Genomic DNA, 27,784 nt, shown 5'->3' on the forward strand with positions numbered 1-27,784 from the left:
TAGTACTTGCAACTTTAAAAGTGTATACACACGATTTTCAACAAGGTTTCTTTGTAGTTTATAGATTTTAATGTTTTGATAAAATGTTTAATATTCCAAGATAATGGATACTATTAAAAGCAACCCCAAAATAACTTAAATTTAGACTGGTCGAAGAATATGGTGGGAATCTCGATGCTCTTCGTTTGATTATTTGAGCCAGCCATGCTCAATGAAAATGGGTTTAATGCCTGTGCAGTCCGCACAGGCTAATTAGGGACGACACTTTCCGCTATTATGATATTTTTCGTTACAAGAAAGTCTCTTCTTAGCAAAAATCAAATTTAGGCGTAAAGTTTCGTCCTTGATAAGCCTTTGCGGACTACACATGCTAATCTGGGACGACTCTTTACGCACATGCATTAAACCCCTTTTTCACAGAACAAGGCCCATTAATAATTCGGTGTTTAATTGTCCTTTTTTAGCATAGCGTGATTATTTCTATTTGATCGGATACTTACTAGAAAGTAACTAAATAACAACATTGTGTCATTAACCACAGTTGGAGAAGTATTAGTTCTTTGACATATATAAATGCCCGCGTGTATAATGAGAGTTTACTCTCATTCTGATGCATTTGAAGTGTTTCAGCGTTCACAATCAATGGGGTTTTCAGGCGGTTATACACGGGTTGGACAGAATGTACACACATCGTTAAGAACTTTATTTTGCAAATATCTCAAGTTATTGAAATACATGTGCAAAAATCTTCAATGCATAAAGGACAGGTTTTCTTGCAGTTTGATTGTGTCGATATCTTAAAATATAAGAATAAATCCTTGATTACGTCTGAAATCGTTGACAAAATTCACGTTGCAAGAAGCATAGCCTTGTACAATGAATGCAGTAGATACCGAAATTTTAACAAGAACACAGGCTTACTAAATAAAGTAATTCCGATGTATTTCACAATGTCATAAGCAGCATCGAAATCTGTCTTGTATGCACAAGTTAAAATTCTTAAGAAAAATAATTTTAACAGTTATTGGAAATAAAGCACCACTTACCGTTGTGTATGCATCCGTTAAAGTTAAAAGGGGAACCCCATAAAGTCACGTGATCCTGCACACTGGTTTCATCTTCTGTTTCTTGGTAGTAGTATTGAACTATCATATTGCATTGTGTTATTGGGCGAAACAACACAGAAGTGTCGCTTTAATAACATACTAACGTATCGTAGAAATTAAATCATTATCTAATACAGACAAGTCTGGAACTTTTTATTCTTTAGCCAGTCTAATAATAAGTCTTGAAAAACCATATATTTCAAAATAATATTTGCTGCTACGCATTTAAAGCAAAGCAGGTTCATGACACTATATCTTTACTTACGGATTATATAAGATCATACATTACGGTGATGTACGAACACAAACGAGCGATTACTTATAATCATAACTGAGGTCAAAGATATAGGAATAATAAAGACTATCGATGGTAAAATATTCAATATTTTTCATCCATAATCACTGGCATTTATGCGTGTATTGGAAGTTTAATCTGCATAATGTGCAGAAAGTGCCTTTGTTAGATTTTTTGTTTACTTAGATATTTCGCCATTTTCAACAGTTCGCCGTTTTTAGCAATTCGCCGTTTTCAACAGTTCGCCGTTTTTCACAGTATTGCAGTCGTATCGCGGCCGTCAAGTAGAATGCCCATATTATCAAATAATTGTGTTTTTTTCAGCGCTCTTATGCATGTAGGTATACCCATACACGCCACTGCCCATAACAAAACAGAATTTTTCAGATGATTACAAAATATACAGTAAATGTACCACATTAGATAAAATGTAAAATGACTACAGATGTCGCGTAAATCACAATAAGACTTTCACCATGTACATGTATGTACACGATGTTAATTGATGGATTGATTCGTAGTACATTATTTGTTTTAACGACACACGTTCGATGGCTACCTACCCGTTTTGATGTCCCTTTTATGGGCTTATATTTAAATAGCTCTGTCTCACTTCTATCGATCCCGAAGTCAATATTCGCTCTATTCTGAATATGTGTCGTTTTCAAAATTCAAAATGATATATAGCAATATTAATATGTCAATAATGGTATTTTTTAACATATGGATGATGTACGAATCTCTAATTGTTTTTATTTAACAAATTTATATATTATTTATTATTATTATTATTATTATTATTATTATTATTATTATTATTATTATTATTGTTATTATTAATTATTATTGGCACTGTATTATAATTGCCTGTCTTGTGCATCATACATTAATTTTGAAAATGAGAATTGTGACAATTGAATTTTTTTACACAGATCATGTAAAAATTAAATGTATTCGACTTTATAAAATTTTCAATGAATTTGTATTGCTCTATGCGATCAGCTTTGGTAATTATTAACGCTGTAAAATCTTACATATTTTCGCAAGTACACCAGGGTTAGGTGCATTCATAAGGTCATTAGTGCTAAACATTGTAAGAAGATTGTCATTATGCATAAGTTTAGTTGTAAAAACTACGTCGTATGTACGCGCAACAATGTGTTGCTGTTCGCATAACTCGGCTTGTTTGTTGATCTATGTAGTAGATTTTTATTGAGCGTAAATCGAGCGCAGCGAGGATTCCCCATGTGGCTATCGCTCCCAAAAGACTTGTTAGTTGGGTTGTAGGGATACAGGCGACGCCCCGTTTTGGAGACGACCTCGTGTCTTTGAGTGTCCAGGTGTGAAGCACCTATTACTCCACAGCTTGGTTTTTGACGTCTCTAGTTACGCTTCATTGGTCATTGTCGGCTCGGGTACTACTTACGTGTACCCCGGGTACTCTTAAGTATACTTACATGTACCCCGGGAACGGTAAATATACTTAATCGTACCCGGTCGATATTAGACTGTACCCGAGATGTATTCCCGCCTAAAATCCTATGTCGTAAAACGCGCTATCGATTATCTTAAACGAACTTCTCTTTTTTTAAAAACTGCGTCAACATGCTTTGTGAGTATGATTTTCGATAATATAGAGACCATTTTACAGAAAATTGACATAAATGTGAATATATTTAATTTAAAAAAATAGCCGACAACGACTGATTAAGCTTTAAATTTCCCGGGTACGTTTTAGTATATTTACCGTACCCGGGGTACATGTAAGTATACTAAAGAGTACCCGGGGTACATGTCAGTAGTACCCTTGCCGACAATGACCAATCGAGCTCTAGTAAGTCACTTATGACTGAGCGAGGAATTGAACCTGCGACCCCTAGGTTCTGGCACCAGACTAGGGTTTTACCACACAAAACAACGACGGATCCGCTCCTGATCGTTTATGATAAAGCCCCTAAACAAAAATAATCTGGAATCGATACGCACACAACTTATTAAGGGAGTTAAAATGATTTAAAGAAGGTAGGTACGCAACCAACCGCTAACACAATACCTGCAGTGTAAAGTCAATTATCGACCAACTGGAATGGGAAACAATGGACGCGCGGTGAATCAAAAGCCCAACTGACCATGGTCTTCAAGGTTGTCAACGACCTTATAGACATTTTCGAAGACCAAACCTGACCAGCGCCAAAACCACTAAGGCCATCCATTCTCTGAATTACATTCTTATATCTCCATCCATGGCCTCCTATAGGAACTCCTTCTTCCCGCGATGTATAACTTCATGAAACGAACTGCAGTCACATATAACAGGGGCCTGCAGACGGGGATGTCCGAAATTTCTCTCTAGCTGATGAACGGCTCAGATGTAAGATAATCATCAATGACTCCCTGGTCGGTGTCGGTAAAATCCATAAACGGAGAGGCTTGTTGGAGTTGGAATCGTGAAAATGAGACCGGATAATATCTTTATTTGTTACTCTCTATATGATCTGTCGAGCTGTTCAATATCAATTTCTCTTTTTTTTCTTGCCATTAACCACCCTTCGCATTATAGGCAAGCGGGACTGGGCCGTTGTAAGGTGTACATACACATTGATTAAGACGCAAAAAATTGACCGTCCTGACCAAACAAATATTATAACAAACAAATTTAGTGAACACAGGAACTTCAAAAATAAATATTTGCGGAAAATTCAAAATAAGGAAGATGTTTCACCAATGAATCTTTAAATAAAAAATGTGAGCCAATTGTTATGTTACGTTAAATGATATGTCAATGTTTACTTTATAAGGTTATCATTTTATAAGTGATAAACATGTGCGATTAAAATTTAAAAAAACAATCTTGACATCCTCAAATCACAGGTGAAAGTAACGTACCCTGGCCTGGATAGTATATTCAAATAAATATATAAAATCATGTTAAATGAGAAAAAAAATATGAAAAAAAAGCGAAAAAAAAAATCCCCACCCCAGGGCCGTACCCAGGAAATGTTGACTGGGGGGCCAAAACATGGAGGGGCAACCCCTCCCATAAAGATTTTTTTTTATTAGGCACTGTTCAAGGTGAATTTTAATGCATATAGAAACATATGTTGTGTTATAAATTTATGGATATATAACAAGTAAATCAGCACCTTTCTTAAGTCTAAAGCTTTAACCATTACGGGCAGTCCATAAAGAATGTCACGCTCCAGGTGGGGGAGGGTGAGTAAGAAAGTGACAGTTTGTGACATGGGGGAGGGGAGTCACGCCATGTGTGATGTCACACATTTATTATTTTTTTAATGTATAATTTATTTATTATTTCATTAGTAGAATTTCAAAATAATTTTCAAAAATTCGTGAAACATTTCAATTAGTTTTAAGTCAAAATAAGACGAATTGTGTATCTCCTGATTCTGTTGTTCGAATGTTTAGTAGGCAACTTGGCTGGGCCGGCTTATTAAATAGGCACAACCTCCACACAGATTTCAATGATGAAATAATTAGACTGTTCCATTTTTTAGTTAGTAGAGGGTTGAAAGAAAATCTAAATTATAATTTTCGTTTTTATTAGAGGTTAACACGTGGATAAATATTCATACTTCTTATCGTAACAACCCTACAGTTATAAAAGTCTGTAATGTGAAAGTTCTTTCACCAGTTAGTGAAATTTTAATACGGTTTAATAGTGAATTGAGTTTTAGATTAAATTAAAATAAGTATTAATTTAAAAAAAAATGTTCGAAAGTGTGAGTTTGTGACGTACTTTAGGGAAGGGGGTCCAAGATTTTGTAACAGTTTGTGACATGCCGGGTAAAAATGGTAAAAAAAGCGTGATATGCTTTATCAACGACCCCTTGGTGTGAAATTCACACACATGTTTAAAGCTTTAGATTTCAGAAATGTATTACACTTTATAAAGAAGTAAAAGCATCCTTTGAAAGTAAAAAACCTTTATTATGAAATGTAACATAAAGTATGACTGTAGAGGAGGTTTGATTTCAAAGAGAAAATACTACTATGGTTATATTCAGTGACTGACATATAACCTACTAGTATTTTCTCTTTTAAATCAAACCTCCTCTATATAACATTTCAAAGTAAATTCATTATAAAATGTTTATCATCTACAAGACAGTTTTCACAGAAATGTTTAATAAGCTATGACTCTAGAGAAGGTTTGAATTCAAAAGAGAAAACACTGTTATCGTTCAGACCTAAGACCTTCTGTATCAGTTCCATCCAATCGCTATTTCTCTTTCCTTGTCCAATCAAAAGATGTGTTATACCCACCATTAAAAGATGAAGCATTGAGCACAATGGGTAATTGACAGATTGGGGATGTGTGTACAAGGTGATGAAAACAATGCCTAGGGGCTTATCTCCACTGGCGAGTAAATTAGCGCTAATCCCCTTGTGTATCAGGGGCAATAATACACATCTACACATTTGTATTGCAGGGAAGTGCACTGTGGGCCCTTTCATGTGAGAAAATTTGCAGTAGGCCCATTATTAAAAAATCATAACTCGACAGCCAGCTGGGGGGGCCCCTGGGCCCATTGCCTGGGTACGGGCCTGCACCCTCTGATATTAAAATCATAACAAGGTCATTAAGTAGAATTTTCCAAAGACCTATAGAATACACAGATTGGAAACTTTGCGCCTTATCGGGCTATCTCGCGGCGGGGTCACGTGGTCCAGAAACTGATAAGACCACTTTGGGTCAGCAGACGATTTATTCCATAAATCAATCGGAGGAGTCCAAAGATAGCCGATGTATCACGATTGCGATAAGATAGCGACGTGTCCAGTAGCAACCGCTACTATTATAGAGCAAAGTTATGCAAAAATGTTAAGGCGATATAGAAATGCGTCTGTAACTTGGTCAATAATGATCCGATTTTTATAAAATAAAGTTTCATAGAAACATGAGTAATTATGCTTTTACAAAATCTCGATTCTATTAACCTAAAATAAGAATTTATTATGCCGCGATCGTTGAAGTAATAGCGCTATAAGAATTTCCAAATCGCGGCAAGAATGCCGTTGAATAATTTATTTAAAAGGCTTTTGCTGATAAATTTTTCTTGTATACATTTTTAATTCAAACATTTAAAACCTTATAAAATAATATTATTTCAAAACGGATAGATATATGTGGACACATAGATCTAGGTCTCTGATAAAAACAACATTACAGTATAATAAATGCTATGATCGTTCGATCCAAAAACCGTTTCAGTTAGTCTTATTTCAATATTGATTCTGTGGATTTTTTCAATTTTTTAATTCTCTAATTTTTATTTAGAACTTATTCATGAGTTATAGGTTATTAAAGTTTTGTTTGTAACCAAGTTTTTTTCTATTGGTAATTAATAAAAGCTCTAAAAGTCATGGACTAGGATTTCGCGAAAAGAGAACAAAACAAACTTTTCAAGCGCGTATTAATTGTCGGATCAATCAAGGTTTTCACAATGAACCAAAGCACGTTTGACGACAGGTGTGTACAATAGGGTATAAGAGCTAAAAATTGAACCAACTTTGTACAAGGCCAAAATCCTTTACAATGAACATTTTCCTCCAGTTTGTTTAATTCAACCTAGATAAACAGCAATCGTGTACAACAGAGGAAAAGAGCTTAAAATTGTACCAACATTGTATAAGGCCAAATCCTTTAAATTGAACATTTTCTTCTACGTTTTTGTAATTTATACTTAGATTAACATCTCTCCTAGCATAAAAATCACTTCAACGATTTGGGATGAGAAATAGACAAGTTTTAAAAAAAGAAACAAACCACTTTGGCGACAGGTGTGAAAATGATTGAATGAAATAACAGTATAAAATTGTACAAAGGCAAAATCCTTTAAAATGCCTTATTTTCGTCTGTTATTTCTAAATCATACCTAGATTAACATCTCACCTAGCATAACCATCTTACTGAATCAATCTGTGATGAGAAATGAAGAAGTTTTTGACAAAAATCGTTTGGGCCTTTCAATTTTTCAAAAATTATCGAAAATGAACAAATCCATTGATCTCTTTCAAATTCCGATAAATTAATAATACATAAGAATAATAACTACCAAAACCTGAAGCATTATCAACAAAGAAAATAAAAACTTATTTTTATTTACACAAAAAATATTCAATATGTCTGTTTGCGGCGACCGACTTTGCCCATAATTGATTGCTTTAAAACAAAATGGCCAACAGTAGCTGGAACAGGGAAGAATCTACAGGTACACCGGCATCTGCAAAATCGGTGTCACGTGACCCGCGTCTGCCGTTAGATATTATCGCATATCGCTATCGCGAAGACGAGAGTTTCCAATCTGTGTTATCTATAGGTCTTTGAATTTTCATAAGCCTTTCTTCGCGGGCCGCATAAAATGTCAAAAATAATAATAATTCAAAGCATCCCTTGGTCCACTAAAGGGCAATTGGACAACCTTTTAAAAAAAGTTTACTTCAAAGAAATCTGCCAGCCATTTACTCACAGTCGGTCGATAACCACGCAATATTTCGAGCCAAACGGTCTACAAGAATAAATGTGGGAAAGACGTTCACACAATATTTTTGAGTTTTAATCGATAGCTCGCGTCCTATTCCTTTCAAACAACGAGGCATGTCACATTATGCATGTATATAAAACCACGGACATCAAAAACTTGATTCAAATCGACTAACTTGGGAGCAAATTACGCATTTTTTATGTTCCTCTCTCCGAGAAATGTCAACTGGCTTATGTTGTTGTTACAAACATTGGGGTCAAATCCGTAGTACTTCTGAATGTAAAACACATTAGCCAGTTGACATTTCTCGGAGAGAGAAACATAAAAAACGCGTAATTTGCTCGCAAGAACCTTGCCTCTGAGCCAGGAAATGTTTTTTATATGCAGTTTTAATTTTTGGGCTTGTTTATCTCTAAGCCATTGACTTTTGTTTTAGTAGAGTATATAAAGATGAATTAGGCCCCCCCCCCCCAACACATACCAAATAGCAGATCTATGCCTCTGTGCCATGGCAATCACAATCCTGGGACAAGGCCTTTGATTTATAACTTCAGATTATGGAGGAAGTAATCAAACAAATGAACCTTTGAAAACTAAATATATTTATATTATAATTGTAATATTATTTTATTGTCAATCTTTCTTCTATTTCAGGTGAAACAATATCTGATATATATATATATATATATATATACAGTGCCTTCCACAGGAAATTTTTCAGGCGCCCCGGGGCCGATCGGGGGTGGGTGCGGGAGGGGTATCGTCTCCGGACATTGATTTTTTATACGCCCGTCTATGACGGGACGTATTATGGTATACCCCGCGTCCGTCTGTCCGTCCGTCCGTCTGTCCGTCCGTATGTCTGTTAATGTCGTACGCTACGTCAAATATCCTTCGATGGATTTTTTTCAAATTTCAACACAATCTTAATATTGATAAACCCTGATCCCCTTTCGTTTTTGACGGAATTCTGAATTGTCGTTCCAGAGTTATGGGACTTTGTTCGTCAAAATTTCGTTATTTCATTGAATGTCCTACTGTAGCTATATAAAAATGTTAAAGTTGTTATAACTTTGGTATGCTTGGACCTAGAGTCTTGAAACTTGACATGAAGGTTGGCCAGAACTAGTAAGTAACCCCTGGACATTTCAAGGTCATTCATTTGAAGGTCAAGGTCACTGTGACCTTGAATGTAAAAATGTTAAAGTTCTTATTTCATGTTATAACTTTGGTATGCTTGTACCTAGAGTCTTCAAACTTGAAATAAAGATTGGCCAGTACTAGAAGATGACCACTGGTCATTTCAATGTCATTCATTTGAAGGTCAAGGTCACTGTCACCTTAAATGTTAAAATGTTAAAATTGTTATAACTTTGGTATGCTTGGACATAGAGTCTTCAAACTTGACATGAAGGTTTGCAAGCACACTTAGATGACCACTGGTCATTTCAAGGTCATTCATTCTAAGGTCAAGGTCACACAAGGTCACTGTGACCTTAAATGTTAAAATGTTAAAATTGTTATAACTTTGGTATGCTTGGACATAGAGTCTTCAAACTTGACATGAAGGTTTGCAAGCACACTTAGATGACCACTGGTCATTTCAAGGTCATTCATTCTAAGGTCAAGGTCACTGTGACCTTAAATGTTATTGTTGTTCATGTATCCTACCGTAGCTCAAATATCCCCCGATGGATTTTTTATACGCCCGTCTATGACGGGACGTATTATGGTATACCCCGCGTCCGTCTCTCCGTCCGTCCGTCCGTCCGTCCGTCCGTCCGTCCGTCTGTTAATGTCGTACGCTACGTCAAATATCCTTTGACAGATTTTCTTCAAATTTTAACACAATCTTAATATTGATAAACCCTGATCCCCTTTCGTTTTTGACGGAATTCTGAATTGTCGTTCCAGAGTTATGGGACTTTGTTCGTCAAAATTTCGTGATTTCATTGAATGTCCTACTGTAGCTCAAATATCCTTCGATGGATTTTTTTCAAATTTCAACACAATCTTAATATTGATAAACCCTGATCCCCTTTCGTTTTTGACGGAATTCTGAATTGTCGTTCCAGAGTTATGGGACTTTGTTCGTCAAAATTTCGTGATTTCCATGCTCATGTACTTATAAAATAAACCATGTATTCAAATACAAATAAACTGAAGTAAAAAAATGATTCAAAGGGTTATTTATTACCTTACTACTTCATTGGCGAACGACGGGCGTATCATGCGCTCATGGCGCAGCTTTTATTTTAATTTAACGTATCAATTGACGTTCTGTGGTGTTTTATCAATCTAAGAAAAACAGATATGAAGTGATTGGTTAGGATAAATGTTTACATTGTTTTAAAGTTGTATCCAAATTAAGAGCATCTTAGTTATTTAACACTCAATATTTTCCCGATATTAAAATTGTCATATCATCCTTTCCGAGCTCTTTTTTAGGTAGACGACGATAGGCTAACAACAACTAAGTTAGAAAACCTTGGTTATAGCAGTTGCTTCCCTTTGATAACAAAGATGTAAAGTCAAGCTGCTGCAACGATCGGGAACGTTCTATTAATGACTGATTTAGCACCAAGCTCATGTTTTTGTCACACTGATACTTAACTTTGCATGATGTGCCCCCTATTATCGGACATATAAAGAAACGTTGTGTTATCTGAGTAAATGTGTTTTTACTGTTTTTTTTACATTAGGCTAACTTCTTCGAAGTCTTTTGTTTGACTTCTCGCGTTCACTATGTTCGGTGTGTGTCGGTAATGTGTGCAACAAAGATGAAAGAACAAAATATGTATAATAGCAAGTTCAGTTATTGACTCGCAACTTGACATGTTGCATTTGTTTTTACAGTTGAGATATTAGGAGTTTTCTCGCTTCCTGACCCCTGTTATTGGATTGTTTATTGATGTAACAACAACATGTCAATAACATGCCAATTAGATGTATAAACGGGTGCACAAAGGTGCGAATGCAAACGTACGATTGTGGGTGTGAAACATCTAGATAGCGTCTTGGTTTCAAATGGGTTAATAAATAAACGATTACTCGACTGTTAAACTTTATTGAAGCCTCAGGGCCCTCAATCTATTAAATCTGCCGCCGAAATTCGGCGGCAGTCCCCCACCTGAAAAGTATACTTTTTTCCAATTTTTTTTTTTTTTTAATAGAAAGATGTGTCTCATGATTATTATATCTCAATTCTATTTCAATTTAATCTTTGCAAACATACTTAATTATGAAAAATGCAATGAATATTGTGCAAACATGTACAAATGTAATAATGAGAGAGTAAGTAAAAAAATCCCCCAAAAAGGGAAACGCAGCGAAAATTCCCCCTCCTAAGGGCTGTGGACCCCTTCCCCCAAAGTAGTGAGAGGGGGCTGTGAAGCGATGGACATAAATAATAATTATAATAACAGAAACACATATTATTTACGGTGGTTAACCGGACATCACTAATAAAAATTCAATATACTAATATATTATCAACACGGGAAAATCAATAATAAGTGTCAGGTGTCTTCATACAGCATCCGTCTTGTTGGCTGCAGACCTGCATTACAATCTTATAACAGAAATGATAACATAGATGATGAACGTTTGCCAAATATAAGCAGCATCAATTAAATATTGAGCAACATAAATTGAAAATATATTTAAGTGCATATGGACTTTGATTGTGGCAGGGGTATCCCCACTGAACTTTCGTAAAACACCTGACGTGATGTGTGCGCTTAGTTTTCTGTTCGTTCTATTACAGTGACCAATCGACAACTGAATGTAATTTTAGAGTTCACGCAACATGTACATGTACAATCCATTTTCTGAACACGGGAAAGTGAAAGCGTTTTTTTAACTATTTGTTTGTATTTAAAAGGTCAAAATCAATTATATTTTGTCTCGTCTGTGTATGTTTCTTTGGTTTTCATTTCTATTTTAGCTCATCTCATGCAAATAAATATCGTTATTTTCATTGTTTTCAATCAAGTCTCGTTTCCGAGATCTTCTCTGGGATTTAACTGTGTAAGCTACTTCGTTGTGCTTAGTGACTAACAATATGACAGATGACACGCGCTTATCTAAATTTTGGATGTTATAATACACAAGCTGTTGGATGTTTGGCTGCTTGATTGGGCAATAAAACAAAGATTGAAGCGCATCTGTGTATTTAAACTGGAAGCTCTGTAACGACTGTCAGCTTGATTGAGCCGGTTAATAGGCCCCCTGACGATACCTTAATTACGTAACCTAGCAATAAATTGATGATTGAGACGACAGGCGTTCGCAAACTTTGAATAATCGCTATAATGGGTAATTGCAGTTACTGATAAAACACACAGGTCAGAAAATTTCAAGCGCCCCGGGGACTCTGATTATGAAACTCAAGCGCCCAGGCAAGGGGCTCTTAAATGGCCTGGGGAAAACCCTGATATATATACACAGATGCTTTATTATTATCTGTTATTATTTCCAGATTGCCTAGGGAAAACCCTGATATATATACACAGATGCTTTATTATTATCTGTTATTATTTCCAGATTGTGTGTGGTAAACATGTCCTCTGAAAGCATAGATGCAAGACAGACAGTTCTTGACAAGTTGTCACGATGTCAGCTGGACATTGGAAGCATCTCTTCAGCGGTCCTGTCTAGAGAAGGGCTGATGGACGTCTTGCTGGCATTTTATGAAGAATGTTGCAGATATGACCTCCAGAATAACTCCTACGTGTCAGCCTTTGTTAAAAAATGTAAATGTTTGTATGAAAATATACAGTTTACAGGGCCCTTGTTTTGCACTTTTTACCGCCGAACATCGGCGGCTTCCCCATGAAAAAAGTATAAGCTAAAAATTCCCCCTCCAAAAATTTTTTTTTTTTTTTTTTTTATAACTTTTATACCTATGTTGCCAGCTGGTATTATGCTACTAACCTTTGATTAAATGTATATTTATGTACATCACATTAAAATATAGCAATTTTAGGTGTTGAATGGTTGGTGAAAAGATCTTCTAAAATTCCCCTTTTCGCCCAAAACGACGTGAAATTCCCCCTCATGAGGGATGTGGGTGGCTTCCCCTGGAGGCAAGAGAGGGCCCTGGTTTAAATGTTTTGGCTTTTATCTATCATCATTTGCTTTGAACCGCGTTGAAGTAATAATTATCATATGTCACAAATTAACTGCTTAAAACAATCTTGATTTCATGAAAGCAAGTCATCAAAGCCAAAGATGTAATATTTACAGGGCAACAAATTAGTAGAATCTTAAGAATATTGTTCTGGGAAAACTGGGCTAAATGCATGTGGGTAAAGTGTCTTCTCAGATTAGCCTATGCACATGCTAATCAGAGACAACTCTTTTCATTTGTATGAAATTTTTGTGTAAAAGAGATCTCATCTAAATGAAAATCCAGTGTAGTCAGAAAGTGTTGTCTTAGATTATACCTTGTGAACTGTCATAGACACTATAGATAGCATTTTAACAATAAAAATTCTTTCTCTGTACTAAAAAAAGTAATTCTGTCTTGCGCTGCCAAACTTCATATGTTCTTGCTTCTATAATTAAGGCTGACTCTTTCATTTTTTAATAAAACAAAGGAAAATCAAGTTTGGCAAAACAATTTGTGTTTGTCTAAAAATGTCTATTTTGGTAAATTTAATGAAAGACAATTTTGCCTCCGGTCGATCACAATAGTATTCCCTCATAAGTGGCTTCTTACTGTTTGTCTATATCTATTGTAACAGACAGTGCCACTATATCAGAGCTACGAAAATTACGGCTGCGTGCTTCGGACTTCGAGGTCAAGGATGTGATTGGTCGGGGTCATTTTGGTGATGTACAAGTGGTCCGGGACAAACACTGCGGTACCGTGTATGCCATGAAAACACTAAGGAAGCATGACACGCTGATGAAGTCTGAGGTAAAATAGACTGTGAAATGTCTCGGTAAATAGACTGTCTCTGTTCTGTAAATAAAATGTCTCTGTAAAAAGCAGTGGTGTGATTTACACCGATCCGGTTGTCCGAGGTTCATTTCTGCAATTCGCGTAAATTCGTTTAAAAAATGGGGGGTTACGACCCATTCCGCAGACGTATTTAATAAGTGGCCCGAAAAATCTGCAACCAGCAAAACTTCTCCACATGTTACTCTGGTCGATTCTGCCTTAGCATTTTTGAAACTAGCATTGTCATTGGCTGTTATTTCCCAATCTTCCAATTAAAATTGGTCTTTTAAAATGCATTTCATATTTTTTGCTGAATTGTTCGCAGATGGCGCCTTTGTGATCTTATAATGAAGATTATTTAATGTATGAACGAATCTCACAAATCTCGGAGATTGAACAAATATTGAACAACAAATTTAATAGGAAAGGGAAGAAACAACAGTGGATATAAATCTAAAGTGATACCACCTTCTGAATGGGTATGGAAGATTAACTGGTAAGGCTAAAGTAATCTTCCATGTGAAAAAATCTTGCGCAATGGATCCTGTGGTAAATTGTAGTTAATTGAATACTGTAAAATTGTTGACCTTGTTTAGAATTCAAATCTATTGAACCGAAACGAAAGATTAACAATTGTTCACAGGGATCGGAACACACATTGATTATGATCACATTTAATACTGGTGACTTTGCATAATATGTTAAATGTGAATGTAGAAAGGTTTGCATAAATAAATCTTGTTAATAAGTTCAAGTTGGTGTTTATTTATCTCTGTTACATGGTTTGTCATTGGGTTTTGCATGCAATTTGCGTAATCAAAATCAGTCTTCAAAATTTTGCTCCCCTCAGACTTCACCTCAATAACACACTTGAAATGGGATGTCTATGTAAAAAGACTGGTTCTGTGATGTGTAAAAAGACTGTCTCTGTAAATAGAATGCCTCTGTAAATAGACTGTCACTGTTAATAGGCTGTCTCTGTCTAATAGGCGAGTTACGCGCAGGCTGTTCTGGTTTTATGCTGACTGCATATGACCATTTTCACATTGCTTTTGAGCCAGAAAGGGCTTAACCAAAAGATTGCCTTCTATTTGAACAGGTTTCGTTTTATGAGGAGGAGAGAGACATAATGGCAAAAGCCACCAGTCCATGGATAACCAAACTGCACTTTGCATTCCAGGTCAGTACTTTCACTTTGCATTCCAGGTCAGAACTTGCACTTTGCATTCCAGGTCAGTACTTGCACTTTGCATTCCAGGTCAGAACTTGCACTTTGCATTCCAGGTCAGTACTTGCGCATTGTATTCCAGGTCAGTACTTGCACATTGCTTTTTAGATCAGTACTTGCAATTTGCATTCCAGGTCAGTACTTGCAATTTGCATTCCAGGTCAGTACTTTTGGACCATTCAGATTTCCAGTGATTTTTTTGGATTGATATTTTACAGCCTGATCCTTTTGGATTGGGAAAAATAGCGCCATTAACCATGAAATTGGGAAAAATGAATTAATCCTTATATCATCATAAATAAAAGTATTCCAATTATTTTTAAGTGCATGTTTGATTGCTTTTTAAACAGTGCTAAAGAATTCTATTGCTGACCTGTATAATCCAAATGAGCCACATTCTGGGACTTAATGCTTAATCTTACTGTGTCGTCACAGAATTGAATGTGCAGTCCGAACAGGCTAATCAGGGGCAACACTTTTCTGCCTTAACTAGATTTTTGCTAAGAAAAGACTTCGTTTACTAGAAAAATACAAGGAAACGGGAAAGTGTCTGCCCTGATTTGCCTGTTTCAGGAATGTGATTTTTCCTCCTTTCAGCTGATTTCCTCCCTTTCAATGTCAAAATTTACAAATGTTAAGCCCTGTTTGCCCAGAGTGTAGCTCAACTAAACAAGCAAACTTATCACTGTGACTGTAGGACACCCAGGCCCTGTACCTGATCATGGAGTTCCACGCAGGGGGCGACCTTCTGTCCCTCCTTTCTCGCCATGACGACATCTTTGAGGAGAAAATGGCGCGCTTCTACCTGGCTGAGATCACACTGGCTGTTAATGACCTTCACCTCATGGGATATGTGCACAGGTAGGTATTAGTAGTACTGGTAATTGCATGTTTTGGTGTGGGTGTGCACAATAGTGACAGTTCTCATTGACATTAATTTTTACATTTGAGCGTTGCTTAACGCATTAGCATGCAACCCGCATTGGCTAATCAGGGACAACATTTTCCGCCTATACTGGATTTTTGTTAAGAAGAGATGTCAATTAAACACACACAAAAATCCATAATAGCAGATAGTGTCGTCCCAGTGCAGACTGCACAGGCTAATCTTGGAAGACACTTTATCCATATGTATTAGGCCGGTTTTCCCAGATCTTGGTACATTTTCAAGTCGGAGGCTTTTTGATGCCTGATTTTCAAAATTTTCTAACATCTTAAAAGCTGTGTTTTTACTAGTATAACAAGTAAATTCATGCCTGTGTGTTTGTAGGGATTATAAAGCTTAAGTACGTCCTTATTGACTGCATTGGGCCATGAAGCTGGCTGACAGTTCTAATTAACTTTGACTTTTATATTTGAGCCACCCAGTTAGAAAAACGGGGCTTTGTGCATATGTGTTAAGTGTTTTCCAGATAAGCCTGTGCATTTTGGACAGACTTATCAGGGAATAAACTTTCCCTCTGGATCTTTGTTTAGAAGAGACTTCAATCAAACAAAAAATTCTTAATATGTGTGTGTGTTTGTAGGGATATAAAACCAGAGAACGTCCTCATTGACTGCACGGGCCACATCAAGCTGGCGGACTTTGGCTCAGCCGCCAAACTCTCAGCGGACGGATTGGTAGGTTACCTTGACCTTTAACCTTGACCTTCACTGGTCATCCAGCAATACCTAGAATAAATGGGATAAAAATAAAAAAACAAACATTGTACTTAACCCTTTACCAATCAGATACCCATTTTGAGCAGTTTAGTGTCAAATCAAATTAAATGAAAGACTTGTCATGATAAATTCAAGTTTTAAAGGCTTCATTTTCAAACCTTATAATCTGTTGAGCAGCAAACAGCATATAATTATCAATTTAATATTTAAGATACAAACTTAACTATAAAGTATATACAAATTGTTTGTACTAAGACTGTTTCTGTACGTCATTGACCATATGTGTATGTTTGTTGTAATATATGTGTGCTCATGGGCTTTAAGCCTAATGTATGTTGTAATAAACTCTATAACCTGAACAGATTGAAAGTTAAGGCAATTTTTATGCCCCGTAAGGGTGGCATATAACAGTTGAACTGTCTGTCAGTCAGTTTGTCTGTGTCCGTCCGAAAAAAAAATTTATGTTGACCATAACTTTTGCAATAATTTGAGCTGCACATTTTGAGTGGTGGAAGTTCAAGGTCAAGGTCATCCTTCAAGGTCAAAGGTAATTTTTTTTAATTTTTCAAAGTGGCGCAATAGGGGGCATTGTGTTTCTGACGAACACATCTCTTGTTTCCTTCTTTATAAAGTACTGGAAAACAGCACTTGCCCAATAAGGAAAAAACTTCAAATTTCCCAATTTCTGTCACAAATATTCCGAATTGAAGGTCCCCCCCCCCCCTCCTCAAAAAGATTTTTTTTTTATATAAATAAAATGCAACATTCAGTTAGTTTCCCTATGCAGCTTTATAGCTTGAACCTAAGTAAATATAATATTGACAGCTTAACAACACTTAAATATCAATTAATAAGTATTTTTGAACAAAACATAAAATACACCAATTTCCCAATATGAAGATTAATGACATGAATTTTCCAAATTCCAGGGGTTTTTGCGCTCATTTTTCCCAATACGGCTGGTAACAGTACTTTTCCTGATTGGGCAAAAAAATCACCGAATACTTGTTCTGGTTTTACGCTAGTTGCATATAGCCATCTTCTCTTTGCTTCTGAGTAGAATTTTTTTTTATAACAAATAGTAATATTTCTGAACATTTATTGTTTAAAAGTGTCGTGTTCTCAGAAAACTGAGCATAATGCATGTGCGTAGTGTCGTCCCAGATTAGCCTGTGCAGACTGCACAGGCTAATCTGGGACAACACTTTACGCACATGCATTATGCCGTTTTCTCAGAACACTACACAAATAATAGTTTTGGATGAGTCTGTATTCCAGTGTAGCAGGACAAGAAACTGGGAAAATCTTTACTGTAACATTTATCAATTTAAGTAGATGTTACCTTTGCAACTTCATTTGATATGTTGTTTCCATCTTCTTATGTCAGCCCTTGAGTATTTGAAACTGTAATGTAAATTTGTCAACAAAGAGGAAGAACTTAATTGCTTCAACATCCTATCAACACATTGTCAAAATAAACCGCCATGAAATAATCTTAGCTTTTTTTAGATTGCGTGGATAAAATTGTTACTCACAGTGCAATGTTGTCATTATGTGTATGTTTATAATGATGAATAAGTTGATGTTTATGGTGTTTTTCTGCTTTATTTGCAAAATACACAGTTTTTTCTTCAAAAACTAATGTGATTGAATCAACACATATTAATTGTTGAATACAGATTTTGCTTGGCACAATAAATTAAACATAAACCCTTTCCCACTCAGATGCAAAGTGAAAATGGCTATGTGCAAACAGTATAAAACCAGAACAGCCTGCGAGTTACTTGCAGTCTGTTCAGGTTTTATACTAGTTGCTGCTCAGGCCATCCTTAAAAATTCTTTTGTTTGGCATAACCCGACCGACCCACTAAAATCGGCCCAACTGAAATTTGTTTTTGTCACATTCCAAAAAAAAAAAATTTCCTTGCCGAAAATTCTTTCCGCTAAATTTTGCCTTTCCTCTTTTTATCCTTTCCGGTTATTTGCATCATTAAATTGAATGCTCTTTCAAGGATATCTAGAATAGCAATGAACAAAACGCGTACCGGTATTTATTTGAGTCGCCTATTTATTTGACATATGCATATGCGATTAATTAGACTTTAAATACAATTAAACCGCTCCTGTTTTTCTCGTATCCCTTTAATTAAAATACGATGCTGTCATTCAAAATAGTTTGGGAGTAAAAAACAAATTTATTAATAATCACCGTTCAATTTAATTCGGCAATCGGCAGAGAAGTGTAATATTATCGCCATATAACTAATTATTTAATTATCACTCTTTAATTCACATCGGTAAATATTCAGAAGATAGATGAAAAGTGGTCAGCTTAGAAATATTTAGACGGGTATTATCACGTTTTTGTTTCATTTGTTTATCTCTAGCGACCGGCCGCTATTTTGAAGGCAGACTGCGATATTAAATGTGTATTCAAATTATACAACATCTTCGCATAAATGACCCAATATTATCCGATTGCTCCACCCTTTCTCACGTTTCATTCGACAACGTCATGTCATGTGAAAGCGAGCTCGATGTTGATTGGCCAGCTACCATGTGCACTTCAATAAAAATAAGGTCAGGTCAAGCCATGTCTAATCAGGTACAGATCGGGTTTTGTTAATTGTTCGAATTGCGAACATTAATTGTTCGAATTGCGAACACTTTCATTCCGGATTAAAATGGCGGATGTTTTACTTGAAATTTTACTAGATTTTCGAAAATTCGCAATTTTGTTTTTCTTGAGCCAAATTCTAAATATTTTTGCAAATGGTGCAGATGGCTCAAATGGCGAACGACAGCACGAGCATTGGCAACGTGTTATTTTTGGAATAAATGCTCACTATTACAAGGCTCGCGCGGTCGTTCGCCATTTGCGAAAATATAGCGAATTTTGCTCAAGGAGAATATAATTTGCGAATATGCTAAAATCTCGTAAAATTTCATTGAAAACATCCGCCATTTTAATCCGGATTGTTTTTTTTTTTAACTATTTTTTTCTCTTTGTTTCCATGAAAGTTTTGAAGCGCATATGGTAGCTGGCCAATCAACATTGAGTTTGCTATGGGGTAATATCAGGTCATTCATGCGCAGAAAATGGAATACACAGTTGATATTGTCGTCTGCCTGCAATATAATGGCCGATGGCAAAAGTTGTATAAAAAATAAACAAATGAAAATAAGTGTAACACTCAATAAATTATTTTTAAGCTGATCACTTTACAACTTTCTACCGTCTATTATCTGAATTGAAGGATGATAATTAAATAATTAGTTACATGTTGAAGATGTTACACCTTTCTGTTCTTGATTGAAATTAAAATGTTATAATTACTTTGTTGTTTTTTACTCACAAACTATGCTATTGTAAAGTAATATGTCAACCAAATAGTATATTAATTACGTATTTGCTAGGTTACTTGTTTTCATTATCTGTAGTCAAACAATATGCACATTTTCATGTGCAAAATGCGTACAATTTTTCGGACTCTCGTTTTCGGATAAAGTATTTTTTGTCGATTATATTATATTTTCGATGTTCTTAATACAAAAAATAGACTAATGAATACACTTGTGGTGATACAGACGGAGCAGAAAAATATTTACCAATTTCATTTCATGAGGCAGAAGACTTAAAGCTTTATTTGATAATTTCCTTTCAGTTTGGTATATGTCGGAGTTCAATTTCAAAAAAAAAAAAAAAAAATAAAATAAAATCCCTACCTACCTACCCACCCAAATTTACCTGGGTCAGGTTATGCCAAACAAACAATTTTTTAAGGATGGCCTCATCAGTATCTAAGATTTGGGAATGAAACCTTAAAAACTTAAATTTAGTAAGAAAGGTCTTAAATTAAATATAACTTTCAAAGGGAATACAAATGTGCGAAAATTAAATATAACTTTCTAAGGGAATACAAATGTGTGAAAATACCTATCAAAGTGGTAAATGGATAAGACCTGGGGCCATTTATCTACTTTTTATTTTGAAGAATGTTAACAGTACAAAGAATCTGCTTATTTTTTCAGATTTCAATGTTTGCAATACAGAATAATGTAGAATCACAGAGTTGTTGAATTTGTCCATGTATTTTCTCTTGCTGCCACAGGTGAGTTCCCAGATGCCCGTGGGTACCCCAGACTATGTGTCACCTGAACTCCTGGATGCGATCAACTATGACAGCGTGAACACGTACGGACGAGAAGTAGACTGGTGGTCCCTGGGCGTTTGTATGTACGAGATGCTGCATGGACGGACACCCTTCACGGATGAGGCTGGATCCATGGTGACCACGTATTCCAACATCATGAACTACAAGGTGGGTGGGGTAATTTACTCCCCTTTGTGTTGAATCTGGATGTATCTAGAGGCTGGTTCCATGGTGACCAGGTATTCCCACATCATGAACTTCAAGGTGGGTGCTTTAATTTACTCCCCTGTTTTGTATCTGGATTTATCTGAAGGCTGGTTTCAATGGTGACCAGGTACTCCAACATCATGAACTTCAAGGTATGTGGGGAAACTTATTTGAACATCTTTCTGAAAAAAAAGGGGGCTTTATGCATGTGCCTAAAGTGTTGTTCCAGATTAGCCTGTGAAGTCTGCACAGGCTAATCAGGGATGACACATCGCGCTTTTATGGAGTTTTTTGCTCAAAGGAAGTCTCTTCTTTGCAAAAATCCAGTTTAGGCAGAAAGTGTTGTCCCTGATAAGCCTGTGAATTAAGCCCAGTTTTCCAAGAACAAGGCGCATATAATAAAAAAAAGTAACATGGCTGGTTCCATGGTGATCACGTTATCCAACATCATGAACTACAATGTGTGTGCAGAGACCAGTGCATAGTTATGAAAATCATGTAAAATGGTGTCTTAATAGTCATTCTGTATAAAGCTTAATAGCTTTAGCATGGCTTAAATCAGGGCTTCTTTAAAACAGATTTTAAGATTATAATTATTATATTCATTTTACCCTTATGTTTTAAAATGAATGAAATATATTCATTTTTAGCTCATCTATTTTTTGAAAAAAAATTATGAGCTATTGTCATCACGTCGGCGTTGGCGTTGGCGTTGGCGTTGGCGTTGGCGTCGGCGTCCGGTTAAGTTTTGCGTTTAGGTCCACTTTTCTCAGAAAGTATCAATGCTATTGCATTCAAACTTGGTATACTTACTTACTATCATGAGGGGACTGGGCAGGCAAAGTTAGATAACTCTGGCGTGCATTTTGACAGAATTATGTGCCCTTTTTATACTTAAAAAATTGAAAATTTTGGTTAAGTTTTGCGTTTAGTTCCATTTTTCTCAGTAAGTATCAATGCTATTGCATTCAAACTTGGTACACTTACTTACTATCATGAGGGGACTGGGCAGGCAAAGTTAGATAACTCTGGCATGCATTTTGACAGAATTATGTGCCCTTTTTATACTTAGAAAATTGACAATTTTGGTTAAGTTTTGTGTTTAGGTCCATTTTATTCCTTAAGCATCAAAGCTATTGCTTTCATACTTGCAACACTTACTAACTATCATAAGGGGACTGTGCAGGCAAAGTAATGTAACTCTGACTGGCATTTTGACAGAATTATGTGCCCTTTTTATACTTAGAAAATTGAAAATTTGATTAAGTTTTGTGTTTAGGTCCACTTTATTCCTACAGTATCAAAGCTATTGCTTTCATACTTGCAAGATTTATGAACTATCATAAGGGGACCGTGCAGGCAAAGTTATGTAACTCTGACTGGCATTTGGACGGAATTATGGGCCCTTTATACTTAGAAAATTGAAAATTTGGTTAAGATTTATGTTTTGGTCCACTTTACCCCTAAAGTATCATAGATATTGCTTTCATACTTGGAACACTCACAAACTATCATAAGGGTACAGTAAAAGGACAAGTTTTATAACTCTGGTTGTCATTGTTACGGAATTATGGCCCTTTTTTGACTTAGTAACTTTTAATATATGGTTAAATTTTGTGTTTCGATCCACTTTACTTCTTAAGTATCAAGGCTATTGCTTTCAAACTTCAAATACTTACATGCTATCATGAGGTTACTGTACCTGGCAACTTGAATTTTACTTTGACCTTTGAATGACCTTGACTCTCAAGGTCAAATTATTAAATTTTGCTAAAATTGCCATAACTTCTTTATTTATGATTAGATTTGATTGATACTTTGATGAAACTACTCTTACCTGACATACCACAATAGACTCCACCCAAACCATCCCCCGTGCCCTCCCCCCCTCCCCCCTCCCCCCCCTCCCCCCTCCCCCCCCTAATTTTTTTTTTTTTTTTTTTTTTAAGATCATCTCACAAATGACCACCACACCCTCACACTATACCCCCCCCCCACCCCCCCCCCACCCCACCCCCCCCCCCCAATTTTTTTTTTTTTTTTTTTTTTTTTTTAAGATCATCTCACAAATTACCACCACACCCTCACACTATACCCCCCCCCCCCCTCCCATTTTTTTTTAAAAACTGTTATGTTTGAAATACCGTCCAACCATCGCACCCAAACCCCCCCCCCTCCCATCGCCCCCCCCCCCCCCCAACCCCCCCCCCCCCCCCCCCCCCCCGATTTTTTTTTTTCGCTTTTTTGGAAGATAATGTAATAAATGTCCACAACCCCACACTATACACCCCTCTTCACTCCACTCCTCCCTCCTTTGTGATTGAAAATGAGAGTCCCTTCACCTTTAAAAAGAAAATAGATGAGCGGTCTGCACCCACAAGGCGGTGCTCTTGTCTTACATATTTTACATGACTTTCAGTCCAGTTTACAATTCCCCAACACACCGTTCATATCTACTGAAGCCATAGACCTGATCAAGAGTCTACTCCGGGAAACCAAGCTCCGCCTTGACTACAGCGGCATCAGGAAGCATGCGTTCTTCAGACAGACTCAGTGGGAGAAAATGAGGAGCGGTAAGTCTGGCTGTGGTTGCCCACACCATGAATGGAGGCTTCAGAGATATGAGCATCACTCTGGGGAAATGGGGCTAAATGCAAGTTTTGTCCCAGATTAGCCTCTGCAGACCACAAACGCTGATCTGGGATGAGACTTGCCACCTAGAATGGATATTTTGTTTAAATAAAAAAGACTTCCTTAAAACAAAAAATTCCATAAAAACAGAAAGTGTCGTCCCCGATTAGCCTGTGCGGAGGGTACAATGAAATGTGGGAAGAAACTTTGTGCTCATGAAGAGAGAGACTCGTATACATTTTGTGCAACATTATTTTTTGATATTAGAATACTTTTTAACCTCATTTTAATTCAGTTTTCAGTGAAGTTTGATAAATATGTGAGTTTTTTACACTCAAATACACTATTTTCTTGACAGAAAATACATCCTTGATACAAAAATTCCCAAAGTAATTTAAATATGGGCAAATTTTTTCCTGTATGATATATGAGCTTTGCTCTGTGAAAACAGGGCTTAATGCAATGTGCATTAAGTATCATCTCCGATAAGCCAGTCTGCCTAGGCTAATTAGGCACAATGCTTTCCGCATAAACTGAATGTTTGCTCAGAATAGACTTCCTTTTTACAAAAAATACCCCAACATTATCAGAAAGAGGCGCCTTTGTTCATCCTGTGCCTACTGCACAGCCTTATCTGAGACCACACTTTACACACACGCATTAGGCCCAGTTTTCCCAGAACAGAGCTAAAATTATTTGACATTGTGTTACTCAAATGCCACAACTTTTAAAATATAGTTTTCCTTATAAATGGTAAAAAACTGTTCCCAGGAGGGCGAAGGGGCATGGCGCATAACTTTCAAAAAGGGCATTTTAACGTGCAGTTTAGGCATGAAAAGGCAAAAACGTTCCTATGAATACCTGGTTTGGGGAGAAACATGTAATCGCATGAAATGCACAATTTCCACAAGGATAACATTGAGGTTTTCATCAAAAGTTTCCGAAGTAACTTTCCCAATTTTATCGTGGAGGAAATACACATTAAAGATCGATTTGTGTGCTTGGTATAACAAAGCCACTGAAATTATCGATGGATATTGACATTGGGTTATTCATGCATGATTAATTCACAAGCGTGCTAATCTTCGTTGCCTTGAGGCCATAATCTGGTACTAGTCGGTTTAGAAGTTTGGTAAAGGGGCAATTAAGATGTTATCAAAAAGGGCAAATAGCGGCTTTTTCACACCCAAGCTATTTCTATCAAACTTGAAATATAATCTTATTAGTTTGTTTTATGTCTTTACAAATGTTCAGTAGATTGTGAAAATTATACCTAAACTCAGAATCGTCTATAATGTACCACTTCTTTAAAACATAAGTTATCAATATGTTTCAATTATTGTCCTCTTCCAGTTAAAATATGACTATATTACCTTGACCTTATTGAATAAATAAATTATCTCACTTCAAATTGTTAAACAGTTATATTTGGTCATTTGGACATAATATACATCTGCTTCTGTTGTTAAAACGTTTTCTGTTAGTGGTGGTTGATTTCCAGGTTCAATTAAATGAATGTTTTTCACGCCTATTTCCTGGCAGAAAGGCCCAGATAATTGCCACCATCCATTCTAGTTGCCTGAAATAACATAAAAAATATTTTTTCAAACTATCAACAACAAACCAACACATACATGTCCCTATCTTTAAATGTCCGAATTTTAACATATCCGAAATATAGTACATCGAGTGAACGATATACTTTTTATTTCAGAAATTGTTGGTATCTTAATCAAATTATATCCTTCCAACAACAGTAAAATAATGAAACTATTAAACAGAAATGCTCTCAAATACCTGTTGAAACAAGTTTTATTTGTTTTTGTGGAGAAATTAAAAGCTTTTGCCAGCCCAATGCCATGGTTTTGCATAAAGAAATAGCGGCCCTAATAATCATTATAATAATTGATCGTCGTGACAGTTTGTCCCCATGTTACTAAATTTATTGCTCAATATCATAAAGGGACCGTTAATCCGATAATAACCACCATAAGACTTGACAATAGCAGTAAAAACACTGTTTGTAACACTTACACGCTTCAGTGATTTAATTAATACTCTGCACTGTAGGTCGCTTACATTGTCGTAAATCAATATTTACAACTGACAGACGCTGGCCGCTAATGCTCGGTCGCGTGCTTTCAATTCGTAGTATACATTTTCGGATAGGATTTAACCGATTTTTTTTAATTCGCCACTTTAAAAAAATTGGAGCCACTTTTAAAAATTTGGCGCCGATGGTGATCGACAGCGAAACCTCTGCTTTACGCACATGCATTAAACCCCTTTTTCACATAGAAAGTGACACTTTACGCACATGCATTAAACCCCTTTTTCACATAGAAAGTGACACTTTACGCACATGCATTAAACCTCTTTTTCACATAGAAAGTGACACTTTTTGCACATGCATTTAACCCCTTTTTCACATAGAAAGTGACACTTTACGCACATGCATTAAACCCCTTTTTCACATAGAAAGTGACACTTTACGCACATGCATTAAACCCCTTTTTCACATAGAAAGTGACACTTTACGCACATGCATTAAACCCCTTTTTCACATAGAAAGTGACACTTTATGCACATGCATTTAACCCCTTTTTCACATAGAAAGTGACACTTTACGCACATGCATTAAACCCCTTTTTCACATAGAAAGTGACACTTTACACACATGCATTAAACCCCTTTTTCACATAGAAAGTGACACTTTATGCACATGCATTAAACCCCTTTTTCACATAAAAAGTGACACTTGACGCACATGCATTAAACCTCTTTTTCACATAGAAAGTGACACTTTACGCACATGCATTAAACCTCTTTTTCACATAGAAAGTGACACTTTTTGCACATGCATTTAACCCCTTTTTCACATAGAAAGTGACACTTTACGCACATGCATTAAACCCCTTTTTCACATAGAAAGTGACACTTTACGCACATGCATTAAACCCCTTTTTCACATAGAAAGTGACACTTTACGCACATGCATTAAACCCCTTTTTCACATAGAAAGTGACACTTTAGGCACATGCATTAAACCCCTTTTTCACAAAGAAAGTGACACTTTACGCACATGCATTAAACCCCTTTTTCACATAGAAAGTGACACTTTACGCACATGCATTAAACCCTTTTTTCACAGAGCGCTGCTCATATGTTTTTTATGTGCTTGCTCCAGAGACGCCCCCATTTGTGCCCCAGCTAGATGGCCTAGACGACACATCCAACTTTGAAGAGTTCGAGAAGATCAAGACTCCGCTGGTGTTTGAGGAGGACAATGACGCCAAGTTCTCTGGCAAAGACCTGCCCTTTGTTGGCTTCACATACAGCCAGCCAATAGCCCAGGCTAACTGGTAAGTGGTTTGATAGTTTTCACATACAGACAGCCTGTAGCGCAGGCTAACTGGTTACCGTAAAAATCCAGTCATAAGTCGAGATTTTTTTCCTCAAAAATTGATTAAATTTACAGCCTCGACTAATGAGGTCGTCCATGAAAAAAAATGATGACATTCTAACAAGATCGATCTACGTGGTAATGGTTTACGTTATTGTTGTATAGAAAACTTGTCGAAATACGACACACGAAATGTCGTCTTTTAACTGATACTTACCAATTAATATAACCACAGTTTGCAACATTTCCATTGTTTTTATTTTCATAATTTAATCCAAAGTTTTCATGTTAGCAGGTGTTTTTTTATAACTTAACGCGTAAACAAAAGATCAAGTCATTTTTAAAGTCGAGGGATAATTGGCAACGTATGTGAATTGACAGTTTGACGTCGCCAAAGGAAAGCCGCTTCCTGTCAAGAAGCCATAAAGCATCACCCTTCTCGCCGATAAAATAAGATTCCTTTAATTTGTGAAGCAACATGTGTAACCAATTGCAAGTTTGTTATTCACTGGTAATCGTCCAATTATGTTTTAGCACGTGCATAGCTCCGCCTTTGAAACTGTTATGTAAACAAAGGCGGAGTTACCGGTCTATTGGTTATGTCAATCATTGTTATAAAATCGTGTTTTATCGAGGCACTTATCA

At 36.3% G+C, this 27,784-nt stretch overlaps 1 protein-coding gene across 2 annotated transcripts in view; it reads left to right on the plus strand.

The window, feature by feature from the left end:
• The first annotated feature begins 4,039 nt into the window (after positions 1–4,039).
• Positions 4,040–27,784, plus strand: part of LOC127839153 (citron Rho-interacting kinase-like) — a 111,988-nt gene continuing 88,243 nt past the window's right edge. For both annotated transcript variants that reach the window (XM_052367365.1, XM_052367376.1), the window contains exons 1-9: positions 4,040–4,146; positions 12,453–12,661; positions 13,655–13,830; positions 14,954–15,034; positions 15,780–15,943; positions 16,609–16,702; positions 20,857–21,066; positions 23,525–23,678; positions 26,924–27,098. In XM_052367365.1, coding sequence (XP_052223325.1) covers positions 12,469–12,661; positions 13,655–13,830; positions 14,954–15,034; positions 15,780–15,943; positions 16,609–16,702; positions 20,857–21,066; positions 23,525–23,678; positions 26,924–27,098 — 1,247 coding nt within the window. In that variant the 5' untranslated portion in view covers positions 4,040–4,146; positions 12,453–12,468. The remainder of the gene's footprint in view (positions 4,147–12,452; positions 12,662–13,654; positions 13,831–14,953; positions 15,035–15,779; positions 15,944–16,608; positions 16,703–20,856; positions 21,067–23,524; positions 23,679–26,923; positions 27,099–27,784) is intronic.

This window comes from Dreissena polymorpha, chromosome 1 (genome assembly GCF_020536995.1).
Source record: "Dreissena polymorpha isolate Duluth1 chromosome 1, UMN_Dpol_1.0, whole genome shotgun sequence".
In the NCBI taxonomy this organism is placed as follows: domain Eukaryota; kingdom Metazoa; phylum Mollusca; class Bivalvia; order Myida; family Dreissenidae; genus Dreissena; species Dreissena polymorpha.